The 22068-nt window shown below is 41.4% G+C and overlaps 1 protein-coding gene across 1 annotated transcript in view; it reads right to left on the bottom strand.

Moving 5' to 3' along the window:
* Positions 1-18202, bottom strand: part of Stab2 (stabilin 2) — a 143538-nt gene extending 125336 nt beyond the window's left edge. Inside the window, exons 1-5 of the mRNA XM_013019092.1 lie at positions 18050-18202; positions 14019-14152; positions 8902-9017; positions 1868-1953; positions 795-864 (exon numbers count right to left, since the gene is read on the bottom strand). Coding sequence (XP_012874546.1) covers positions 795-864; positions 1868-1953; positions 8902-9017; positions 14019-14152; positions 18050-18127 — 484 coding nt within the window. The 5' untranslated portion in view covers positions 18128-18202. The remainder of the gene's footprint in view (positions 1-794; positions 865-1867; positions 1954-8901; positions 9018-14018; positions 14153-18049) is intronic.
* Positions 18203-22068: the final 3866 nt, after the last annotated feature.

Below are 22068 nucleotides of genomic sequence, written 5' to 3'. Positions count from 1 at the left end.
AAAAAAAAAAAAAAAAAAAAAAAAACCACTTGCGATCATGTGGAACCTACCCAGATAACCCAGGACATTGTCTTATTTTAAGGCTGGCTAGTGAGCAAACTTGCTTCTGTCTGCTACCTTAACTGCACCCCCTGCCCCTTGCTATGTAAGGTCAGACATTCCCCGGCCTCAGAGATTAGGACTTTTGCGTTAGAAGTTATTCTGCTACCCCCATAGTGGTTTCTCCTCTCTTTGAATAAAATAACTCCAAGATGTGCACCTGTGCAACTTCTCATACTCCAGTGTCTGCTGGGATATCTTCCCAATACAATGGAATCCTCGTCTCATGGCTTATTCCTGAGCGCACCCAACATAAGAAGCCAGTCTCAGGTCTGTTCGTTGAAACTGAAGCCATCTGCATACTGTAGGTGTTTATTTTAGTTATTTGTGAAATCCCAAAAGGAAGAGGGACATTTGAATATGGTGGTATCTATGGCAGATCTAGACTGAGACCAGGATCCAAAATGATCTGAGAGAAGGGCTCTCCAGGCAGGAACAGGCAACTACTGGATCCTGGAGGCTTGGGGAGGAAACAGGATGCCTCGCAGGCAGGCCAGAGGGCATTCCCGGCAAGTGCTGCCTGCAAGGACTGCAAACACAGAACACTACGCATCTCTCTCTCTTGAGCCGTGAATTGCAGTTTTAACATGGTTGTCAGCTTCCGGTGTAGACTTGTTTCTGTGTAACTATTCCCAAGGCTGACCGTCTCCACCCAACAATGATCTCTGGGGGAATCACACAAAAATCAGACCTACCTGATGAACAGTTGGGTCCAAATAAGTTGTCATCAGCACACATTTCACAGGCTGTCCCACCAAACCCCTCCTGCAAAACACCCCAGGTGGATAACATGAGACCCAAGGTCACCTTGAGTAAAACCCCTCTCTATGTTACTCAAGAAACCCCTGGGCCTTCCATGGAGAAAGCTGCAGAACTAAAGATAGAAAGTTCTAAGAGTGACAGTAATTTCTCCCAAGGGTAGAATGGAACTGGGTCTGTTTGGTTTTGCATTTGGGAAGGAAGTGGAACTCAATCCCAGGCACAAACATTGCTTTGTGTTTAAATCCTCTAAGGGCACACACTTGCAACCAGTCACTTTCATGAAATAAAAAGAAATTTTCAGTTGGCACATTTGGTGGTGGGTCAAGGATGCCAAAGACAGCAGCCAAGGGCCCACCTGTGGGCCAGCAGGGTGATTATTAGTAGTCACAACTTCTGTACAGCTTCACGGAGTATCTTTACATATACATTTTATGTTATCTTCAGTCAATATCATTGATGGTCTTTCAGACCCAACAATGCTGTGGAGATGTTAATGAACCTGCCTAGAGGTCCTCAGCCTTCACAAGATGTCGTTTTATTGTTGTTCCAGATTTAAGTTTTTAAAAATTTAGTTTAACTAAGATCACTACTCTTGAAGACTTTTAATAAGTGGGTATGTTTAAGGATGGTCAACAGGAAGGAAGGGATGGGAGAATTGGGAATAGGGAGAATACACTTCTTTTTGAATATTTTTTCCATCTTCTCTGTTGATCTATATTTTTCCTATTGGCTTATATCAGTTATATGGGTGGATTATGATGAATTCCAATCAATCTCACCACCTGCACGTGTCACTCTAAGAAATAAAGGCTCCAGCAGTTTTCCTCATCCCATTTTCCTAGTTGCAAATAGTCTATTTTGGCAGTATTCAATCTTCTTTATCCTCCCTCCCCCTCCCCCCCCAGCACCAATACCCTCCTTCTGCCATTCCCCATCCTCCCACAGAGTCAAATTCTCTCCCTTCCCATCCCCCATTTCGCTGCAGAGAACACATTTTGGAACTTACTTGACAGGAGCAACTTCCACTTCCTTCCATGCCTTCATCACAGCTGCCCCTGCCACTGCAGGGTGACCCTGCACCTCCTGGGCACTCTAGGGAGTGAAACAGCCCAGATTCATTCACTGGAGACAGAGCCCAGGCCGCCTGCAGGGAGCAGTCAGCATCTCCTGCATGCCATGGGGTCTGCTAAGCGCCAGGATGTACACTGAGGCTCCACAAGTTAAAATGATTCAAGTCATACTGAGTATGTTTGCTGACCACAGGTGGGGTTAAATGGTTATTTGCCTTCTAAACACTGCTTTAGCTGCATCTCACAGAGTTGATGTTTTCATTTTCATTCATTGAATTAAAGACACAGACCTGGAAATAATAGTAGGAATCTTATTTGGCAAGTTCTCATGTATTATGCTTAAATTACCCATCGTCAGTGAAGAAAGCAAAAGGGAAGTTGAGAAGCACTGTGAGCCAAATGAAAATGAAAACATATCGTATCAATATGGCGAAATGCCATGAATACGGTGCTCAAAAGGAAATTTATGGTACTAAGTCTACATCTAGTAAGTTCTCAACTTGTGATCCAACTTAGAACTTATGATAGAGAGAAAAATATCAGAGGAAGATAGGAAACATCAAGATAAAAGCAGACATCAGTGAAATATAAAATAAATAACAATAAATTGATAAAACAAAAATCTGGTCATACGCACTGATAGACTTTTAGCCAAGTGTGTGTGTGTGTGAGAGAGAGAAAGAGAGAGAGAGAGAGAGACAAAGACAGAGACAGACAGAGAACACAAATTACAAGTAGAAAAATTGGAATGGGGACATCACTACAAATGTTACAGATATAAAATCAATAGCAAATAAATATAATCACCTTTACAGCAGGACATTTGACAAGTTAGATGAAATGGGAAAAAATGATCGAATGCCACAAACTACTCAAGCTCACTGAAGGAGAAATAGGTAGCCCAAATACCCTTCTATTGAACAAATTATACTAATTGTACAAAATCTCTTCTATGATGTTGAAGAAGAGAGAACAAGTCCCAGTTCACTCCATATGGAGACAGTACTTCAGTTCTGGAATCATAAGAAAATTCTAGACCAACATCTCTGATGAGCATAGACTCAACACTTCTTAACAAACGTTTAGTCAACTGAAACCAGCAATATACTAAATACAGTCAGTAGAAGAAGGTAATAAAAAAGATGTAAGAGGATATAATTTAGAAAGGGAAGAAATAAAGTTATTTTAATAATATTTACCTATGGAGAAAACTCCAAATAATTTCCATAATGTGATATAAAAATACATGAGTGTATAAGTCGTAAGTCAGTATAAAAATGAAATTGGCTTCTTTTTATAAGCTATCACTGAATAATTAATAACAGAATTTTTTAAAATCATAAAAATGGGTACCAAAAGCCATGGAAGCATAGAAATGTCCGATGAGTTTTTAGCATTGAATTTGTTGTATGGATTGTTTCTAATGTTTGGCTTGTTTCTAATGGTTTATGTGTTTTGATAAACCTTTCATTTAATGAATTGATTCAGTCAGCATTTGTTGACTGTATCCCATTACTGGCAAAGCTGACCAAGAATTCTTTTTATGTGTTTTCATGACAAAGTACAGTAAGGTTTTTCCAGGATGGGAAGGAGCCCAGGATGTGTCTTGCTATGTCAGGAAGAAATTGATGAGGCCAACCTTGTGTTTATTTCTGAAAAGGTGCCAGAAAAATGCTCCTCTTTGCAATTAGTGGCCTTCCATCCATGTATAGCCCTATGAAGCCTGTTAGTATGAAGGGCGAAGGCTGGTTGGAAGTTTCTGTCTCCTAGAGATATTCTGCAGTGGTATGGCATTTTTCCCTGTAGAGAGTGCTCTATCCTGGCTCAGCCCTGTCTCCCAGTGGCTTGTGGATGCAAAGGGTAAAGGTAAACACTTATTGTTGAGTTGTGACTACTTATTGTGTCTTCTACAAATTCTTGTCTTGAAGCCCTGATTCCCATTGTGATGATATTCAGAAATAGGGCCTTGGAATGATTAGGTTTTGGTACACAGGCAAAGTGTGCAAGGTCCTAAACTCCTTGAGATGTCAGAACCGCACCTAAGCTCTCCATGCAGTTATTTCCTCTATCTGCTTTTGTGACAATGTCACTCATGAACCTGTGAGCTCCTTGAGGCTAGGGATATATGTGAGTGAGGTCAAGTCTCTTTCTCTCTCTCTCGCTCTCTCTCTCTCTCTCCACACACACACACACACACACACATACACAAACACACACACACACACATATTAGCAGATGATCAGAAGAATGTCCCATATATACACATATACATACATAATACATACATATATTTAGGTGTAGCATATATATATATATATATATATATATACATATACATATATAGTAAGCACGCAATAAATGTATGATCCTAATAAATTGGCCAGTCCTGGAAGGAACTTTGGAGAAAGGCAGTGGGAGTATGGGGAAGCAAGCCTCCTTTTTTTTTTTAAAAAAATACCCTAAATAGAATGTCTTAACATTATATGAAAACTACTTGCTTTTTACCCCCCTGGTCCTGAAGCTTGAACTCAGGGCCTGGCACTGTCTCTGAGCTTCTTTTGCTCAAAGCTGGTGTTCTATTGCTTGAGCCATAGCACCACTTCCAGCTTTATTGCATATAAGAGTCTCATGAAATTTCTTGTCCAGGCTGGCTTTGAAACATGATCCTCAGATCTCAGCCTCCCGAGTAGCTAGGATTACTGGTATAAGCCACAGGTACCTGGTTACTTGCTTGGTTTTAAAATAAAAATCTTAAGTAAGAGTATAAATGTATTTCCTGCATCTTAAATCATTTTCTATCCCCTCAGACCCCCATTAAGAATAAAGATGATGAATTGGCATTCTTGGAAATCACACTTGAAATAGCTGCTATAGAATTTGCCACACAGGCGTGTTTCTGGAGCATTGTTAGGCTGAAGCAACTGATAAGACTTCTTTGGGCCACTATCACATTTCCTTTTTGGTCCCTTCTATTCTGGTGGTCTCCTGTATCATGACTTTGTTCACGCAGGGTATTTAACCATTATTAGTTGTCAGCAAATCATTAGCTAGTCTGTTGTTTTAAAGGAAGATAGTAACTTCCTGCCTATCACTAGGCCAGGACCTCCTTGTAACTTTATTTCCTAAGGGGCTGTAGTCCACTTTACTACCCTTGTTTTGAAGCTGGCTGTCCAGGGCTAGCAGAAAATCTGTCCTACTTGGTATAAATCTATGTCTAGCTTCTGTGTATAGCTTGTTGGAATTGTTTGTGTGGGAAATGAAGGTTCTCCAGGTGAACCCAGTAGTAGGTGTTACTCCAAGCAAAGCAAAGAACTTGCTTCAAAGGATGCTTTTTTTTCCCCTGTCGGTCATGAGGCTTGAACTCTGGGCCTGGGCGCTGTCCCTCAGCTCTTCAGCTCTAGGCGAGTGCTCTACCACTTGAGCCACAGTGCCACTACCAGTTTTCTAGTGGTTTATTGGAGATAAGAGTCTCACAGACTTTCCTGCCCTGGCTGGCTTTGAACTGTGATCCTCATATCCATGGGCATCTGGCCAAAGGATGGCTTTTAAACTGAATGTCTTGATATTGTCACAATGACAAGGAAATATCAGCACAAGTCGGGCAGCAGTGGCTCACACCTGTAATCTTAGTTACTCAGGAGTCTGGAATCTGAGGATTGTGGTGTGAAGCCAGCTCAGGCAGGAAAGTGTGTGAGCTTTTTTTTAATACCCAATTAACTACCAAAAAGCTGAAATTGAGCTGTGGCTTACATTGTACAGTGCTAGCCTTGGGCAAAAGTCAAGTGAGCATGTGAGACCCTGAGTTTAAGCCTCAGTACTGGCATGTGAGTGTACACATATGCACACATGCACACACACACACACACACACACACACATACACAAGGTGGGGGAGGGAGAGAATGATTTTCATCTAAAGTAAAATATCAGCTGTTCAAATATGACTAAAATTTCAACTTCAAACTGTCTTTGTGTGTCAATGAGCAAAGACTTGTGTATGTGCTTAGGCATTTACGCACCAAGCAGTCCAAATTTTACTCAGGGAGAATCAGGTTAAATGCTTATGTCAGGATGATATATTCCCTGCCCCCACCCCCCAAGTGAGGGTTCGTCCCTTATTCTTAATTGTAGAATATGACATTTTTTCATTACTTTTCTGTGTTTTGTATGCTTTTAGCATCATTTATTGTTATTTTAGATAGAACTAGAATCGTGTTGCGAAGTGGGCAGAGGTGTAGAGCCTGAACGTGTTTGCTGTTGTTTCTATAAAGGAAGTGGATGCCCATCCGCCTCAGTGGAAGGTCACTCCTGGGGCTGGAAATGTCCTTCCCCAGCCAAGGAGCCTGTCAGCAGCTCTGGAACGGCCTTGCCCTGGCGGATGAGGAATGTGATAGGCAGGACTTTGCTTGTCACTGCCACCGAGGGGGAGAGGTGAAATGCACAACCAAATGGAGGATTTATCTTCTTCCTGAGCTGCAGGAAGGAAGGCTTCTGCGACATTTAGTGTGTTTGGAATAGAAGATAAAGGGAAGTAGCCTTTTACCCCAGTGCGAGGACAACAGAAATCAATGTCGACAGAAAATAATGTTCAGGACTTGCTTTTTTGCCTGTTTTGCTTCTCTGGCCTCCAGACCTGTCCAAAGGATATGCACGAGCATTCAATGAATTGTTTTAGATGCTTCTGATCCTAAGATGACCCTTGCCCACAGTTACCTGCTGTAAGTGCGTGAGAGCACAAAATCTGCTATCAACTGTGAATCCTGTTTGCCTGCTGATGTTTAAGACATTATCCACTCTTATAAAAAAAGCTCACAAAAAGAGGGTTATTTTGTTTGTCTTTTATGATTAGAGGGTGGTTTTGATTATGATTTACTCATTCATTTGATTCATAAAACTTTTACCCAGTGCTTTCTTACCAAGTCCTTTTTTAAAAAAAAAAATGACCAGAATAATGTCTGAAAATCTCCCTATAGTTTTGTAAAGTAGAACTCAGTGACTCTTCATTTGACAGATGAGGCATAAGCAGGAAGCTATTCACCCAAACTAGTAAAAGATCTAAATTCAGACCAGATCTTTTGGTTGCTGGCTCTGTCTTCTTTTGCTCTGCTGGCTGTGGCCTGTTGGTTCATTCTATTAGACAAGACAACTTATGTAATGTATCTTAGACAAAGTCTTTTCTTGTCTAACCTGTGTCTGATTAATAAGATAACAGCAGATTAGTTTTCACTGTCCAGAAAGAAGAAAGCAAATCTAAAAGTTCTTTCTGTTGTATTGAGATGTCTGTAGGAGCTAACTGTAGTGTGGCCATATCCGACACAAAAGCAGTCCTTGAAATCTGAAAGTGTGGGGCGATTGCTTTAAAATCTTTTAAAAAATTATCTTCAAGTAGTTGTACAAAGGGGTTTCAATTCAACATGTCAGTTTATGAGTATAATACTTTGCTTCTGAATGCCTGATGTGGTATGCTAAACTCAAAGAAATGCACAGTATCAACATGCTGGGTGAAAGCTAGCACAGGGAAGTTCATAGACAGGAGGGCTGGGAGAATCAATCCCAAATCTTGATCCTGCATAGCAAGGAATATACTCTAGATCGTGACTGGAAAGGCTGAAGGGACCATCAAAGGAGGAATTAGAAAGACATGTAGAAGATCTCTCTCTTTCTTTGTCTCTGTCTCTGATTCTGTCTCTGTCTCTCTCTCTCTCACACACACATCTCTTTTTTTTGACAAGCTCTATGTTAAGTAGTGAAATGATGCAGAAGGAGAGCAAGCAGCTTTTGGTGCTGGAAAAACTTGAACTTAATCACTTATCATCCTTAAATTAAATGGGCAAGAAGATAATCTTTGACCATTTGAATCCTCATAGATAACTGTCTAACTCAAAGATTTGCTTTAAGAATTATATGACATAATCAAGAGCCAAGTACTTCTTCTCCAGGACCTATGTCAGTGGTATTAAACAAATGGAAGTTAGTATATTATTGAATTGTTAGTTAAGAAGAAAACCAAAGCAAACCAAACACAGGAAACATACTTTATGTACAAGGCAAGCTCAACAATTTGAAAGTAATATGGGAAAAAACCTCCACCAAAATTGAAACAAGCCAAAACATATTGACTCGTATTCTGTTATAAGGGTTCTTTATATAACAGAATATGAGTCAATATTTTTCTTACTAGCTTTCTTATTTGCTTATATTACTTTAAAAAAACAACAAAGGATCCTAAGGAGATGTTTTCATTATATCTTAGAAGATAGGGAACAAGTGGTGAACTCATTGATTAAAAAATTATGATTTAATCACTGAAAAGGGGAAGGAGGAGGAATTTCACACTGTTTGCTTAATATAGCAAATATCAACATCTGTAATCGGTTTCAGCTAAGGAATGTTATGCATGACCACAAAAGTCTGAGTTGCTCATCAACTGAGAGAATAGGTCAGAATTAATTTGTCTATATGTACATTTACTTTATACAGTTTCTTTACATTGAAGCATCTTAAGTTCAACATAATAGAGCTTGTTTATTCCATCCTAAGATTTAAATATCTAGAATACTTCATGATTATTTTTGTTTCTAAACAGTAATTACAGTCTTTGAGATGTAACAAAATTTCTTCTTAAAGCAGTTGCTTTGTTTTTGGCAGGGGGTTCACATTTATCCAACATTCATCCTTAGACAATAAACTGTTTTTTTTTCTTTTTCATGAAAATGAACATCCTTTCAATTCCCCTTTTCTGATTTAGAAAAGAATTCTCTTAAAGAGAGAAGATCTCTAGCAGAGTGTAACAGATTTCATTGTAAAAACAGACAGGGCAAGAGAGGTTTTTATTTTTCTTCTACAGATAGACTGAAATAGAAATTTCTAGAAAATGTTGTTTTTATTCTATTTTTATTAGACTTTCTTCATCTCAAATTTCTGTTAAATGGAACATTCAGAAGGAAGGATTAAAGCGTAGTACTACTTACCCTGGCAGTCCGGCCCCCAGTGTCCTGGACAACATTGTGGTTGGAGGTAGTTCTTCCTACAAATATGGCGGCACCCAGGCAGAGGCCAAAAGTAGGATTTGACGTCATAGTTATACCTTGTGGGAGCAAAGAGAGGACGTTACCCATTGAGATATGAGCAGTGAAGTTAAGCAGGTGGTGAGATTGCTCTAGGTCTGTATACTTATCCATATTAAAAATATAGATTAAACAAAATTGGCTCTCTAGGTAGAATAAAACTTAATCATAAATTATTATTATTATATTATTTTTATTCTTAGTTTCTATTTTTATCTGTGCTGGTCCTGGGACTTGAACTCAGGGCCTGGGCACTGTCCCTGAGCATTTTTTTTTTGTTGTTCAAGGTTAGCACTCTACCACTTGAACCACAGCTCTACTTCCAGGTTTTTGGTGGGCAATTAGAGATAAGAGTTGCATAGAAATTTCCTGCCTGGAGTGGTTTGAACCTGGATCCTCAGATCTCAGCCACTTGAGTAGATAGGATTATAGGTGAGCCACCAGTGCCCGGTGGCTTAATTGTTATACATTAAGTTATTATAAATTATATTATGTTAAATTATATTATAAATTAAATTGTTATAAATTGTTATACTTAATTGTTATACATTAAGTTATTATAAATTATATATTATATTATGTTAAATTATATTATAAATTAAATTGTTATTAATTGTTATACTTAATTGTTATAAATGGAGGGGGAAACGTGAGAAGCTATGAACACAGGAGGAAGTACCTCAAGTGGAATTGGGAGTGAAGCTAGTAGATAAAATAAATTATTAGGTCTTGGCACATGTCAGAGGTGGGCCTCAGACTGCTCACAGAGTATCTAGCCGTCAGTGCTAGAAGGGAAAGGTGGTGAGCTACACAATGTACAGGGTTTAATGCAAACTTATTGTTTAAGATTAGCTTATTTATTGCAGATACCATAGTCATTTCTGTGGCAGAGGCAGTGTAATGGAGTGAGTGAGATGCACCTCCGTATCCTTGTAGGAGATAGAATGATGAGTTCCTCAGAAGTATTTCTAGTGCCAGCTGAGGTGCAGCTCTAGAGTAACAATTCCATAGAGACTAGGCACCATTGTCTGTGTGAGGGTCTGGCTTATTTCAAGATTAGACTACAGTATGACTGGAGAGCATCCTTCATCAATCTCATCTTTGACAGCTGGGTTCTCTTTAAGAACAGAGGGAAGGGCTGGGAAGGTGGCTCAGTGGTAGAGCACTTGCTTTGCATGCATGAGGCCCTGGGTTCGATTCCTCAGTACCACATAACCAGAAAAAAAAAGCCAGAAGTGGCGCTGTGGCTCAAGTGGTAGAGCGCTAGCCTTGAGCTGAAGAGCTGAGAGATAGTGCCCAGGCCCAGAGTTCAAGCCCCATGACCACCATGACCACCACCACCACCAACAACAAGAAAAGAACAGAAGGAAGGTGAGTTCAAGGCTGTGTTCCCACATATAAGAGGGCAACAGGTACATGAATGAATGTCCAGCATCATATATCGTCAGTGAAAGTCAAGGCAAAACCATAGTGAGACATGATCTCACCACTATTAGCTAAGATAGTCATTATATTTTTTAAAAAGCCCCCAATACAATAAGAATTGGTCAGGATATGGAAAAAAAAGAAACCACTGTACACGAAGGTGGTAATGCAAAGTGATACAGAAACCATAAAAATAGTTTGGAAGCTCTTCAAATATTAAAAATGGAACTATCATGTGGTCCGTCAATCCTATTTCTGGGGCTCTAGCCAAAGGAATTGATATTAAGATCTCAAAAAGATATGTGTTCATGTTCATTGCATCATAATTCACAATAGCCAAGACATGGGAGCAATCTAAACTTCCATCAAAGGATGAAGAAAATATAGTATATATGTATCATATATGTATAGACATATATGATGTATGTTATATAAACAACATATAGTGATATATAATATGGTACATAATGATATGATAAACATGATAATATGTAATTATATAAATAATATGGATATGATATATAATGATATTCTATGAATGTGGTATGTAATATTCATAATGGAACATTTTTACCCTTTAAAAAGAAAGATGTCTTGTACTTTGTAAGCAACATGGATTAACAGATATATTTTACTATGTATAATATAGGCCAGATACAAAATGACAAATATTCCATGGTAATACTTATATGAGGAATCTAAAATGACCAGAGAGTAAACTGGTGGTTTCCTGGGGCTGGAATGAAGGGAAAATTTGGTATTGTGTAAAAAGGAAACAAAGTTTTGGCTATACAAAAATAAGAAAGTCCTAGAATTCTAACGAAAGGTATACTGCCTATAGTTATTAATAAGGTTAACTTGAAAATGGATGCATAAAATTTGCAAAAAAGGATAGACTTTGCATCGAGTGTTCTTATTGCCCCCAAAAATGAGGACCGGAGAAAACTTTTGGAAGTGATGGACATGTTTATGACATTGCTTGTGGTGACAGCTTTATGGTATATACTTTTCTCTAAGTACATTGAGTTGTGTACATTTAGATAGATACAGCTGTGTGTGTGTGTGTGTGTATGTGTATGTGTGTGTGTGTGTGTGTGTACCAGTCCTGGGGCTTGAACTCAGGGCCTGGGCTATGTCCCTGAGCCTATCTGCTCAAGGCTAGTGCTCTAGCACTTTGAGCACTGGCCTCAAGCATCAATCCTCAGATCTTAGCCTCGGGAACAGTTGTGATTACAGGCATGAGCCACTGGTGCCATACAAAATCATCATAATTCATGGCTACTTCTGGCAAAGAGTTCATTCAGCTTCTCACCAACTAATGGGGATAGCCATGAGGCTCAGAGACAAAAGCAATGCTTACTGATCTGGAAATTAAATATCACTCCATGAGTTCATTTTCAGTTCAAGAATGAAAAACTGGTATTTTAAAATTTTGTGTGGAATAAAATCTTAATGCTATTATATTACAGGTGAATGCATATTGTTTAACATACCCACAGTACATACTACTCCACAAATCACTATTTTAAATAGTTTTACAATATTTTAATTGGCCATTCTAGAATTAACAAACATATTTCTGCACTTGGCCCCTGAATTTCTGAACATATTTGCAGCCAGTTTCATTTTCAACTAGAATTATATCACAGCTCAAGGTTAAAAGAATACATCTCCCTTGTGAAAGTCAATAAATGCTAAGGAAAGTAAATAAGTAAAGTAATACGCCCACTGTCCTGAGGATACTTTTGTACTGGCTAATGTCCTGTTCAGGGCCAAAGTAAGCACTGAATTAGACCCTGTGTGTGTGTGTGTGTGTGTGTGTGTGTGTGTGCGCGCACACACACACACACCCCAATACAATTTTGCACTCCTACTGTTCAAAGCCAGCCCAGGCAGAAAAGTCCCCATGAGACTCTTTATCTACAATGAGCCACTCAAAAACTGGAAGTGGCGCTGTGGCTGAAGTGGTAGAGCACTAGTCTTGAGCACAAAGAGGCTAAGGAACAGTGCCCAGGCTCTGAGTTCAAGCCCTGCAATTGACCAAAACCAAAAACAACAACAAAAAGAATGCAGAACTCAGATGAGCACATGTGACTTATGCCTGTAAACCTAGCTGCTCAGGAGGCTTAGGGCCTAGATCTTTGCTCAAAGCTAGCCTGGGCAGAGAAATTCATGATGCTCCATCTCAAAAAAAAAATCCCAGCAAAAAGCCAGGCATGGAGACATGGCTCAAGTGATAGAGTGCTATCTGAGCAAGCACAAGGCCCTGAGTTCAATCCTTGGCACTAGGGAAGAAAAAAGAAAAGAATGTAACCATCAACAAAAATTTCAACCCTGTTAATATTCTTCCTCCATTTCCTCCTCCTCCCTTTCTAATCCTCCTTTTCCTCTATTCCTCCTTCTCTTCCTCTTCCCTTTCCTCCTCCCTCTCCTCTTTCTCTTATTTTTTCAGCCCTGGTTTTTGCTGGTTATTTTAAAGATAGTTTTTAATTTTCTGCCTGAGCTCATGGCTGGATGGCTATCAGTTCATTTTAAGTTTCCAGTAGTTGCTGGGGTAACAAGTGTCCGTTAACCTCATCCATCATCCCTCTGTTGAGATGGAGTCTCTCAGCTTTTCTGAATAGGCTGACCTGGAAACTTGATCATCACGATCTCAGCCTCCTATGCCATTTAGGATAACAGGCATGTGCTACTGTGCTCAGAAATGAGTTGAAATATGTTCTTGTGAACTTTTCTTTCTGGATTGTCCTCACATTGTAATCCTTCAATTCTCCTCCTCTTAAGTAGTTAGGATTACAGATATGAACCTCTGGCACCTGCTACCATGCTGAAATTCTCTCTCTCTCTTACTTTCTTGCTTCTCTCTTTCCTTCTCCTTTCCTTTCCTTCCCTCTCCTCTCCTTCCTTCCCCTCCCCTCCCCTTCCCCTTCCCTCCCCTTCCCTTTCCCTCCTCTTTCCCTTCCCTTCCCTTTCATTTCCGTTCCTTTCCTTCCTTTGGTTGGCCATGAGACTTGAACTCAGGGCCTGCTCTACTCAAGGCTAGCAGCACTCTACCACTTTGAGCCACAGCTCCACTTCTGTTTTGTTTTGTAGTGGTTAATTGGAGATAAGAGTATCCCACAGATTTTCCTGCCAAGGCTGGCTTTGAACTTCGATCCTCCAGATCTCAGCCTTCTGAATAGCTAGGATTACAGGCGTGAGCCATTGGTGCTCAGCTCTGAAATTCTTTTGTTCCTTTTCTTTGCTTTCAAATTAGCATCAAGAAGCTCCAGCTTATTAGACTCATGACTTTTTTTTGGACACATTCAGACTAGATATCTTTCCAAATGAAACAACAACCAAATTTTCAAAGTAAGGAAGGGAAGAGGAAGAGTGAATGACCTGTAAAATGCAGTGTAGTCAGTTTTATATTAAGATGTGAATCAATAGTAGTAGCATATGCACATTAAAGTTTGTACATTTGGAGTTAGCCCAGTGTGGGTTCAGTGTATTCTTAGAGAAAAATCAAGGAAATGGTTTGCACAAGTTTTTAAAATCACAAGAGTGCCAAGACTTGAACATACTTATTATTATTATTATATTTTTGTAATGAGTACCTGCAATCACGAACACCAACAGAGTTGTTGGTTATCTTAGTGTAACCATCTGGGCACTTGATTCCAAGATTGAGCCAGCAGGATTTGCACTGTGTCCTAATTGTTAGAACAGATTCCTTATCACATCTTTTTGCCTGTTGGAACATAACAAAGAATATCAGTTCTCTTTATCAGAGTCTTGCAAAATCTGTCTTGCTCAATTAAAAAAAATAAATTATCTTCAAGTAGTTGTACAAAGGAGGTGACATTTAACAAGCAGTTTGTGAATACAATGTACCTTGATTAGTGTCACCCCTTTTAACATTCTTACAGGTCAATTTTTTTTGTTCCATTTCCATAGAATGTCAGAGATGGCAATGAGGTTGATTGGTAATGACTGGCTCCTTGCTTTCAACCTGTCTGGTAGAGTGTTGGGCTCAATGAGTAATGCCTGCTCTGTGTATAGGAAAACAAGAGTACTGTTTGTGCTATATATGTGACATCCCTCATCTGTATGTCATTACCCCTATTGTACAAAGAACCTGAAATATATTGCATGACATGTGCCTCAAATAGGAAATTGCTAGCACAGGTTATTTAAAGCCAAGTGGTCATAAGTCATACTCCTTGAGGATAATCTTTCAAAATTAATTCAATAGGGACATCGGCTGCAGGACCATCCCTGTGCTAAATGCTGTGGAGGACACAGCCCCTGTGCCAGAGACACCTGCAATGCTTGGGTGATCATCTATCTAGAAGTAGGCTGCATGGCCAGGGAGTTTTTTGTGCTGTCCCTGGCTGTAGCCTCCACGCCTAGAAAACTGTCTGATGCCTAGTGGTGCCCATGAATACTGGTGGATGGAATGAATGAATTGGGGATATGAGACAGACATGCGAGGCACAGTTATTTGGCAACCTGGAATGGCAGAGAATTAACGGCTAACATGAGTGACCGGATTTATTCTGGCCAGGCCTTTACAAACTCCTCTTGCTTCTGATGCTGGGGTAGACAGAGTTCCTTCTCTTTCCTGAGTTTCCTTCCTCTCCCCAGAAAGCTGCTTCTAAAACAGCTTTGTGTAAGGCATACAGACTGAACTTGGGAGTTGGAAGACCTGAGTCTGGAGCAGATTTTTATTTCTTTCTAAGCATGCAATTTGTGTGTGTGTGTGTGTGTGTGTGTGTGTGTGTGTGTTCATGGGCACAGAGGTGTGCACGCCCATATCAGACTTGAACTCAGGGCCTGGGCATTGCCTCTTAGCTTTTTTACTCAAGGCTAACACTACCACTTGAGCCACATCTCTACTTCTGGCCTTTTGGTGGTTTATTAGAGATAAGCCTCTGATGGTCTTTCCTGCCTGGACTGGCTTTGAACTGTGATCCTCAGATCTTAGCCTGAGTAGCTAGGATTATAGGTGTGAGCACCTGACTAAGAATGTGATTTGAAAGAACTCTTGCCTTTTGTCATCATTGTAATGCTGGAGATCTCAATAAGCACTCTCAAGGCACTGGACCTTTTGATAATGTAACAGGTACAGATTCTCTGCTCAGTATCTGGAGTAGCACCACAATATATTCTGGCCCATGAAATCTTCTCTGTCTGATCTCAGTGCTTCACCTGCCGCTGATCCCACAGGAGTGTTCTCTCCCCTCCCCTTGGCTACTGAGTCTATATCTTCCGCTTCCCTGCTTAGTACCATCCCTTCCACAAAACCATACTCATCAGGCTTCTTTTGCTCAAGCTCTGCCTGTTCCCCGATTGGCCCAGTGGGACAGTGTGAGCCTTTGCTCCCCAGTGAGAAAACCCTTTTGGGAGAGGGCTATGTCTCCTATGGGTCTCCTACACCTCACAGCTCATCTACAGGCCAGCACAGGTTAGGCACAATGGAAATGTTATCAGTGCTTTTACACGGATGGCAGTATACAGGGTCTACCTGAGAAGCAACCTTATCTTTGCAGGACAATTTATGACTATGCACACCTCCAAAAGCATTGCTTTAGTTGACCATCACAGCTTTAGAGAGAGGGTATTATCTTCATTTCTGGAGGGGAGTAAGGGAAAGGGGTGCAAAGATTTGTCAAAGATCATGCAATTATTAGTGTTCCTTTTCCTCCACGTTTCTCATTAATGCATATTGTATAATGCAGGGGTTTAAAAGGTGAGTGATAGTTCCATGAACGCATATAATAAAGTTTGATCATATATACTCTTTCTTATCCCCTCTCCTTCACCCTCATTAAAATATTTCTTGTCATTTAGAAAATGGGTTTCCCTAGGACTTTTTCATACATGCATGTAGTAATTACTGTTTTCTGCTTCCTTAATTGGCTCTTTTGCTTCCCTACCCCCCAGTGGCACAAAGAAAATGAAAATCTCTGCTTTTTAAAAATAAAAATTGGAATCTTTCATTTGGAGATCATTATGGACGCAAATATGACTGGAATGTTCTTTACTTACATATAGCTTATATTAGCCTCTTTTTAGCTGTCTCAACACCTGCTTGCTTTTATTTTATTTATTTTTCTTTCAATACTTATTGAGCCTTTATTATGGGTTAGGCATTATCCTAGGCTTGTGCTCAGCTCTTCCAGCCAGCTATGATATTTCACTCTCTCTTTCTCTCTCTTGTGGCAGAGCTGAGGATCACACACAGGGCCTTGCACTTGCTAGACAAGTGCTCTTTCACTGAGCCAAATCCCCAACCTTCTGCTTGTTTTCATAAAGCAGTTTTCTGTGCATCAAGGTTTCTCCTTGGATGGTTGTCTGGATGGCCCTTTGACTTTCCTTTCTTTGTAGGTTCTATTTATGATTGTCTTTTAAAGACATCCTTTAAACTGCAAGTGGCCTTTTTGAAGTGAACTGGCTCACTCATTTACCTCTTATCAGTAGTCAGAAACTTAATCTAGTTGAGAAGCAAGCAGATCCAAGGCCTGGTGAACACTAGTGATGGAGATGATGATGCAGCAGTGATCATTTCTATCACTGTGGCTCACTGTCCTTTCGAAAAGTAAAGCTCAGAACATTTGTTAAGCAGACCCATGGAAAGGCATAGCTCATACTCATCCCTAGCTGTCTTCCATGGTGGAGTAGTAACCAGTGGCCATTTCCCCACGTTTTCATGAAAAGCATTATCAGAGTAAGATCCACCTGAATACAGTTGTTGTGTGTGGATAAATATTTGCTTGACACGGTTGCAGAAGCATGCCTTCTCTCTCTCTCTCTCTCTCTCTCTCTCTCTCTCTCTTTTTGCTCATGCGTATGCATTGTGTGTGTGTACACTCCAGTACTGGGACTTGAACTCAGAGCCTTGCACTTTTGCTTTAGCAGCTTTTATTATTATTTTGCTCAAGACTGAAGCTCTACTACTTGAGCCGTGCCTCTACTTCCATTTTTTTTTGCTTGTTATTTGAAGATAAGAGTCTGGGATTTGTCTGCCCAGATTGACTTTGAACCTTAATCCTCAAATCTCCACTTCCTGAGTAGCTAGAATTACAGGCATGAGTCACCAGAGCCTGGCTTTCAATCTATTCTGAATTGATCAGAAATCAGATATTGCAAAATGTACCCTCCTCATTGGCTGTCACTGCTAAGTGGCCCCACTCTGCAATGGCTGCTGTGTGAATGGACTGGACGAAGGTCTCAGTCAAGTTCTGTAGAAGCCAGAAGGGATGGATGGATGCCTGATGGGGTTCATGAACATGTCTCCTTCTTCTGTCAGCCCTGGAATTCTCCAGGGCGTCCTTCCACACCAGTTAGTTTCCACGTGTGAACAGACAGGGTGTTTGACTAATGAGGGGAGGGAGGACTAAGGCCAACAGAAGCCAGTGCTTCCTGGTCTGCAGGGGGAAGGACAGCACTGAGATCAGCTTCTCAGAGCAGAGATTGAACAGGGTCAGAACCTTTCCTTACAAACTTTCTCTTGACTTGATGACATCCAGATAGGGACCTTTTCCTATGATGCTATGGGGAAACATTTGCATGCTGAACACAGCATGCACATGAACAACAGCAACAACAAAGAAAAGTACAAACACTCGTGGAAGTTTTATCTTACCTGTCCTGGGCTTTCAGTCTGGGAGCTGGAAACTTGCACCAGCCATCCAAGCAGAAACAGTTGTAAGTATTGTAGCATGTCCAGCAATTGTCTGCTCCTTCTCCTGGCCAGGCACCTGTCAGAACAATTTAGCTTTGGGGGAATTCTTTCTCATTTCAGTGTTGACTTTAAAATCCTCACCTTCCCTTTTCCTAGAGGGCAATGAGAAGATACACAGGATTGGCCTCTAAGCAGGGAAAATGGCAGATTCAGGGTCTTCTGCAGATGAGTCACTCTGTCCTGTATATATGGCCTGGCTGAATGACAGGATTTCCTGGAAGGGCCAGGGCAGAGGATGGACCTGGGATTCCTACGCCTTGTGAAACTCCCAGGGCCGGCTCTGCCCACTCTGCTTCTGGGTTTGCCTGTTCTCTCTTCTAAACCACAGACAGCATGGGTTATCCTGGGCCTTTCTGTATAAAGGCCAAGGTCCAAGTGTGTTGTCAAGTGGTGTTTGAAGAACATTCCTTCCAGATGTGGACAGAATGGCACAGAGGCCTGGTCCGGGTTCTGTGTGGTGGTCAGCTCCACTAGATGTGGACAGCTGGGTTTTCAGCACATCCTTTCTTCTCTTCCAGGTGTCTCTAGTATCAAGTGATGGGTCTGTGGATCTGATCCAGCCTTTCATGGCTCCATTGAACTTCACTACTGCCAGGAAGACTTCCTGTCCCGTTCCCTCCCAGTCTTTTCCATACAGTACCACGAAACCCCAGTCACACCTATTCCAGTTCATCTATCTGTCTTGTCCTCCATCTGTACCTGTGAATCCTTTGAGGGCAGAAGCGAAGTCTTTTCCTGTTCTGTATCCCACACCACTTTCTAAAACCTAGCCCATGCCAGTCGCTCTTCTAGACCTCTCTGTGGATCTGTTTGACTTTTGAAGCACTGGAATGGAATAATGAGGCTCATGCTCCCCATTTTACGTAGGAGGAAACTGAGGCAGAAAGGTTAAGCAACTTACTCTAATCACAAAGCTAGTGGATGGCAAATACAGAATTCAGACTGTGGTTTCAGAGCCAGCACTGCTCACCCCTGATTTATGCTACTGAAAATAATTCAGAGTTCATGAACGAATAAATAGCAGTCCTATTAGACATCATGAGGAAAAGGGTTACAAGGACAGCATATGGGCCTCTCCACAAATGGGCATAGTAAGGAAACAGGTTGGCTCATGCAGTCCCAGATACTATAGTTTTAGTTAAATGATTCCTCTCTCCCTCCCTCTCTCCTTTCCCCCTACCCTTCTTCCCCTCCCCCCCCCATGCATACACACTCTTGAAAACTATTGACCAATAATCTAAGAGACTTTCCCAACATAAACCCGTTGGAAGCTAACCAGAAGTCTAAGTGTGAAGATATCAAACAACTTGGCCAGCTGGGATGGCTCATGTCTGTAACCCCAGCTAAACTGGAGACATAAGATATCTGAGGCCAATCTTGGCAAAAATGTGAGATCCTATCTGAAAGGAAAAAAAAATCCCAACAAACAAAAAACCTCAGTCAAACATGGGCTGGATGGGGCAGGGATCAAGTGGTAGAGCACCTGTTTAGCACATGCAAGGCTCTGAGTTCAAGTACCGCTACAGCCAAACAACAACAATAAGAACAAATCCCCAAAATTAACGTCTGGTCTTAACTCTAGAAGAGCCGCATCAGAGCTCCTGGGCATGGGGCACAGGTTGAGGATTTCTGAGGCTTCTCAGGTGATTTTCCTGGTGCTGACTAGTTCCTTAAAGATTTACTAGTAATCATTGAAGGACAATGTTCATTTGTCACAGCAGCTGTATGACCTTGACTAATAGGTCAGGGAAATAACTTAGAAGCTTTTTTTTCTGAGTGTGTATGTATGTGTGTGTGTGTGTGTATGTGCATGCATATGTGTCTATATGTGTATACGTGCGTATATGTTGGCCTAGAGCTTGAACTCAGGGCCTGGGGTCTGTCCCCGAGGATTTTTCCTTTGCTGGGCTAGAGTTCTACTATTTGAGCCACAGTAACACTTCTGTTTTTTTTTTTTAATTGGTTAATTCAACATAAGAGTCTCACTGACTTTTCCTGGCTAAGCTGGCTTCGAACTGTGTTCCCCAAATCCTCAGCTTCTTGAGTAGCTAGTATTATAGGCATGAGCCACCAGCGCCCAGCTGGAGTCTTTTCTTTCTGAAGAGTGGGGATAAGTGTTTGGGGCTTGGAATCAGCTAGAGCCCCAATGGAATAGTGAAAGGAATCCGTGCGGCTGATTTCATGATACTCTTGGGAGATGATGGCCAGATGATTTTGGGAGCCTTTTCTTTTGGATTGACCATGCTCCCTAGGCCAGCCTAGGTCCTGCAGAATACCCAAATGAACTCAAGTAAGCACAGATGAGCGCTGAGGTGGTATTTTCCCAGTTGTCTGTGACCAAGGGCTGCTTTTTTGCTTTCTGCAGATTCATTCAGCAGGTTCCAGATCTGGTCATGTGGTGGGTGAGCTCTGTGAGGGGAAAAAACTGCCTTAGACTTCATCAGGGAGGCGATTCTAGTTTTTCATTCCCAGGAAGTGGAAATTGGCCTGTCTAGGACCTGTGGGTGAACTTCAGCCATTATCTAGAAAGAACGTTCTTGTAGTTCTTGTCACACAATTTAGAAATGGTCTGCAGCGCGGTGGCATTTGATCTTGTTTCTGGCAGTCTCCTTTGCGTGCTGTACACAGAGACTCTTCAGCTTCGTCTAAGTCCTTACCATCCTGTCCCCCAGTGTGCCCACAATTGCCAAGTAGAGCCCCAAGAAGGGCCCCTTGCACCTGGTGGGTGCTCAGTCATGCTTGGCTGTGGTTCGTGGACACCCTGCAAATGTGACAGACAGCGGCTGCCCAGACTTCCACCTTTTCCTGTTGTCGTGCTGGGTGGCCCTGGATTTCCCCTGGCTTGGGTCGTCACAGTTGTGCGGATCTGTGTGTCCCTTATTGGGAAGCGTGCCATATTCCTTTCAGCAGATGGTTGTAATCGCTGCCTCTGTTCATTTAAGTTTTACATTGTCTTTTCTTCCCAGGCAGTTAGCTTACTTCTACATCATTGATTTTTTTTTGGTCATGGGGCTTGAACTCAGGGCCTAGATGCTGTCCTTAGGCTTTCAAGGATAGTGTTCTACCACTTTGAGCCACAGCTCTACTTCCAGCCTTTTTGGGTAGTTAATTGGAGATAAGAGTCCTCTCGGCCTTTCCTGCCAACCATGATCCTGAGTAGCTAGGATTGCAGGTAGGAGCCACCCGCGCCCGGCCCACATCATCGTTTTAGACCTGGGGGTGGCTCTCCCCTTCTGCCCTGTGTTCTCTCCCGTTCCTCCTTATGTCTTTCTTGATGTCCACTCACCCTCTGCCTCCCAGGCCTCCCCTGTGACACAGTGAGAGGTGCGTTTCCTGCCAGGTGATGGGAGAACTTTCTGGTGTGCAATCTCAGAGAACTCTTTTCATAGTAGAAAAAAGAAAATAAAACCAAACCAACATCAGGATGGAGCGTGGGAAGTTTCCTAGGTCACATGTTGAGCATTTGCTGTGGTTATTGACTCTGATGGTCAATGTTTAATTGTTCTGTGTATGGTGTCTTTGCTCTATAATATGCTTGTTATAGAATCTGAAGTCTTTAGTTACTTTGGCTCTTCTGGAGCTTGGGAGATAGGAATGAAAAAAATACAATTTTTTTTTAACCAGAAAATTGGCCTCTGTTTCTCACTTTCATTTCTGGACTTTTGTCTCCCTAGCAAAGTAAAAGACACTGTTGATTCCCATATGGGTAAGAGTAGACTTGTTCTACTTCGTAAGAATAACTCTAACCACCAGTGTCCTGGCTTAGTTCATGATTTCATTAAAAATGAAAGGATTTGGGCTGGGGAGGTGGCTCAGTGGTAGAGTGCTTGCCTTGCATGCCTGAGGCCCTGGGTTCGATTCCTCAGCATCACATAAACAAAAAGAAAAAAGCCGGAAGTGGCGCTGTGGCTCAAGTGGTA

This window comes from Dipodomys ordii, unplaced genomic scaffold, assembly GCF_000151885.1.
Source record: "Dipodomys ordii isolate 6190 unplaced genomic scaffold, Dord_2.0 Scaffold3, whole genome shotgun sequence".
NCBI lineage: Eukaryota > Metazoa > Chordata > Mammalia > Rodentia > Heteromyidae > Dipodomys > Dipodomys ordii.
Note: the sequence above shows the minus strand (reverse complement) of the source record. Positions and strands in the feature narration are given on the sequence as shown.